The sequence below is a fragment of the Penaeus monodon genome, chromosome 40 (assembly GCF_015228065.2).
Source record: "Penaeus monodon isolate SGIC_2016 chromosome 40, NSTDA_Pmon_1, whole genome shotgun sequence".
NCBI lineage: Eukaryota > Metazoa > Arthropoda > Malacostraca > Decapoda > Penaeidae > Penaeus > Penaeus monodon.
The window spans coordinates 30,953,263-30,958,262 of NC_051425.1; the positions used below are offsets into that span (position 1 = coordinate 30,953,263).

Genomic DNA, 5,000 nt, shown 5'->3' on the forward strand with positions numbered 1-5,000 from the left:
ATGATAATAATATTAATGATGATGATAATGATAGCAATATCAATAATGAAGATAATGATAACAATTATAATAATCATGATGATGATAATGATAACAGTAAAATTAAGCATGATGATGATGATGATAATAATAACAATAATAACAAAAGTGACAACAAAATTCTAATAACATTAATGATAATAATGATAATAACAATAACATTAGCGGCAGATGCAACACCCACAAGAATAGTAGAAAAAAGTAATGATAATATTAGTGTTCATAATAACAACTATTATTACGACTACGACAACAACTACACCAACAATATTTGTAATGATAGTCAAAACAATGTTAATAATAAAGAATAACACAGCCTTTGATTAATAAAGACTTCACTGATAAGGTTATTCTCTGGAGCCAGATTAATCAAAGGCACGCGCTTGATTGTGATTCTTGAATTACTTGATTGAAGAAAAACGGTTTCGAGGGAATTTTGGATAAAGTGCTTATATTTGGGTATTTTCATTTTTTATCAAGATGCAAGCTGATTGTTCCTTATTTTACTTCTCTCTCTCTCTCTCTCTCTCTCTCTCTCTCTCTCTCTCTCTATCTATCTATCTATCTATCTATCTATCTATCTATCTATCTATCTATCGATCTATCTTTCTCACTCACTCCTTTCTCTCTCACTCACTCTCTTTCTCTTTTTATTCAGCCCTATATAACCTAGAGGGGACCCAACATGTCCATAACAATATTCTAAATTCATCAGACTCCAGGTGACCAAGAAACAGGATACAAGACGCTAAAAGGATAGCACATAGCACCGTACATAGTAAAGCAAACTATTGCCTAAATAATAAAGCTGTAGAAGACACTCCCGTCTTAGGAAGGTCAAGAACACCGAAGAAATCACTTAAAAAACAGGAACCAGAAAGACCATCAGCACGCTCCTGGAACCCTCTGACCACCTCGCTACTTCGCCCGCTCCACAAGGGCCAGCGATCGTCACCAGCAACAACGCAGAACCAGCGGAAGTACAGCAAATTGCAAACAGGCAGTTACAAGTCCAAAGGGTGAAGAAGGGTCCCGTCGCCGTCACCTCCAGAAAAACAGAAAAATGAAAAGAAGCAAGAGAGGAACGTCATATCAAAAGTACAGAACCCCATCAAGGTAGTGTACTTTTACATTGCAAGTTGTCACCGAGAAACAAAAGGAGATATTGATTTCCCAGCTTTAAGATATAAAATACAGAAACATGAAAAACAAATGTTATCCAAGGTTCACAGTAATGATACAGGGCAAAGAAATAATTCGTGAATTCCTCACAGATTCAGACGTTTGTCCTTACGCTGTACAGGTAGTCAAAGAAAAACAAATGCAAAAGTGATAAGAGTGTTTGGCATCAAATCACAAATAACAATCAGAAGAGAACAGTGGTTCTTAACCTGGGGGGCGTCAGTAATTTCCAAGGGCGCCGTGAGCCCCTGGGAAAAAGCTAGGCATTTCTCAAATCATATTTGTTATTATTTTAACCAGAGCATAGTTAAATAAGAAGTTTAATAATAACGTAACGAATTCATACACAATTAAAAGACTAAGAACATGTTAACAATTTTCTTCTAAATCTTTATTCATAAATGCGTAGATGGTAGTAAAAAAGTTAATAACCACTGGAATAGAACATATTACAGCAAAGTCATATTGTGGAAGCTGAAATTATTATCAAGGAGAGAAATCTTAATAACGCGTGCATCAGTGATACCTGCTTTCGCCAGGAATTGTCAAGCAGTTTCCCTAAAATTCAAAATATTTATGCTTATAGATGTTATGAAGGTCGAGATGCCGAGATATGTTAAATACCCTCAGATCTTCGCTACTATTGCATACTGCTATAGAGAATAGTATATATCCTTCCTTCACTAGTAACGCAATCTACCAACATCCTGATGTTACTGCAAAATCAATCGAATATCTCGAACATGTTAAGAAAAATGTTAGTGAAGAGAAAACTCCTTTTGTTTTAAGTAACCAAAGTGACGATTTTAAACTGATCGGGATCATTGAGAAAAATAAAAGTTCTTACAAAGAAATCTAGAAGGGTAACATATAAATCCCCATCTGTATTAGATACTATATTAAAACGGAGCAGAATATCTTTCTCCGTACGCACGTTACCCTACACTAAATCGCTGAACATGAACTAAGTACGACTTATAAAGAAGTCAAAACGACAACTAGTCCTAAAAGCTATCACTCTGCCAGTTATATCACAACCAACAAATCGACTCCCTCAGAAATTTGAACAACAGATAAGTTAATATTTCCACAGACGTGTAAAAAAAAAAAAAAAACAAGTGTACCCGCTCCGTATATAACAAAAAATCTTAGACGTCTTCTTACTTCAGATACAAACGACAACATGAAGACACCTGAGCGAAAATACAAAGCTTTCACTTGACTCTGTCCTTCAGATTGAATGGGATAAAATGGACGTTTTACCAGTAATTACTTGAAAAAATAAGTCAATGCTGATAACGAAAGATAATCAAAATATTATTACTTAAAAAACACATATAATATATATAATATATAATATAATAATATATATATATATAATAATATATAATATAATAATAACACACACACACACACACACACACACACACACACAACACACACAACATATATATAATATATATATATATATAATAATATAATAAAGTATATTGCCTATAATATATAATAAAAAATATATATATATTATACGAATAAAGTATAGAGAAGTATATATATATATGATATACTAATATATATGTAAGTAATGATAATAATGGCAATAATGAAACAATAATAAAATTATAATAATAACATAACATAATAGATAATAAGATAATAAAATTAATAATATATAATGATATACTATAATGATAATACACAACAACAACAACAACAATAAAGTCATATTTGCCTAAATCCCATAAGTACCACAGAACATCTCAACGAGCTTTTCGTCAAAGTCTCGAGACGCACTTACGAACCGCGAGACGCCTCCACGTCCCAATAAAGCACAACTGAGACGAAGCCAACAACACAACTGGAGTAATAAGAGTCCTAACAATGTAAGACTTGCGTGGCTGGAGTGTCTTAGCGGCGGATGGCACTCGTGTTCGATTCATTGAGGAATGTATATCTGCTTTTGCTTACAGTCTGATAGATATTATTGATATGACGGGTGCTTATATATCACGCTGGAAATATTGCTTTTTGACAGATAATTTCAAGTGTGGAGATGATGATGTAAGTGATTGTCGATTTTTTTTTCTGTGATATTCAAAGTTCTTTAGAAAATAGTATCAAACTTATTATCATTATTCCTGGAAGTCTATCCCCTTATGTTTGATACTCAACATGAATTTAGAAGAAAGCTGCTCCCCTAAACAGAATCTTCATAATCATAAACAAAATTCATAATAAGCAATAACTAAACAAATTTACTGACTCTGTAGGGTTTATCTCTTGAATGTCGGCATGGGATTTTTCCTAAGAAATATACGAGTTTTTTTTTTATCCACAGGAAAACCGTCAGTAAGAACTCGTGAAGACGTATCCGTGTACCTCAGGACTCTCCCACTTTATTCGCAATATTTAGTAATCATCTATCGGCCGTTACCGACTGTTGTTTTCCTTTTCAGTGCGCCAGTGACAAAATTTCTCCAAACTGCTATTTATGCCACTTTATAAAATTCGGCAGACCCACACAGGAGGAAAGTGTTATTGCGACTTCAATGACCTCAAATTAAATCCTCACAAAGCACAATGTAGTTTCATAAGAAGCCACCCAGACGTTGCTTAAATTCGATCGACTCCAACATAGGATGTAAAACCTCAGCTGAAACAAGAATTGCCAGTTCATAAACCTTGACTCTCGTCATTGCCAACTACCTTCGAAACATAACGTAAGTTCAACCAGCAAATCTAAAAAAATAATAATAAATAAATAAATAATAAGTAATAACAATAACAACAACAAAAATAATAATAATGATAATAATAATAATAATAATAATAATAATAATAATAATAATAATAATATAATAATAATTGATAATAATAATAATAATAATAATAATAATAATAATAGGCAAAACAAAAATATAAGACCACATAACCCATCAATTAAACGATCTTACATAGATAAGAGTCCAACGACTATGTAAAATAACACGCAAGTACACGTTCACAAGGCCCTAGAGGGAGTATTTTCTACTGGTTCTAACCTCCACAAACAACGGGAAAAATAACGCAAAATAACACGCATTAGAACTGAACAGGAGAATTCTCTACATGTCCAAAAACGGAAGCTGAAACACGCGGCAAATGACCTGGAACCATCTACAGCATAATATTCCTTCCCCGAATACATTCAAAATGACATTCACAGAGCATCGAAATTATCAGCGACATCGGACATTTAGATACAAAGCCAAGCATCTTAACTTAGTTTCTTACGATGTAGATGCTTTGTTATCGAATTCCTCAACACATGTCTCTGACTTTTTTGTATATTCCATGTTGAGGTGTCTTGAAACTACGATCTAATTCATTGTCATTACTGGAATAAAGTGCTTGACTTTAGATATGATCTATACTTATCTATGGTTCTGTATGTCTGTCTATCTATCTGTCTGTCTGTCTCTTTATCTGTCTGTCTACCTATATACCAATCTATATATATACCTATCTATCTGTCTGTCTATATACCTATATCTATCTATCTATTTATCTATCTATCTATCTATCTATCTATCTATCTATCTATCTATCTATCTATATATATATATATATATATATATATATATATATATATATTATATATATGCGCGCGTGTGTGTGTGTGTGTGTGTGTGTGTGTGTGTGTGTGTGTGTGTGTGTGTGTGTGTGTGTGTGTGTGTGTGTGTGTGTGTGTGTGTGTACAGGCATATATATATATATATATATATATATATATATATATA

At 32.9% G+C, this 5,000-nt stretch overlaps 1 protein-coding gene across 1 annotated transcript in view; it reads right to left on the bottom strand.

Moving 5' to 3' along the window:
- Positions 1 to 4,302: 4,302 nt before the first annotated feature.
- Positions 4,303 to 5,000, bottom strand: part of LOC119598090 — a 33,058-nt gene continuing 32,360 nt past the window's right edge. The window contains exon 7 of the mRNA XM_037947712.1: positions 4,303 to 4,346. Within this exon, the coding sequence (XP_037803640.1) occupies positions 4,303 to 4,346 (44 nt within the window). The remainder of the gene's footprint in view (positions 4,347 to 5,000) is intronic.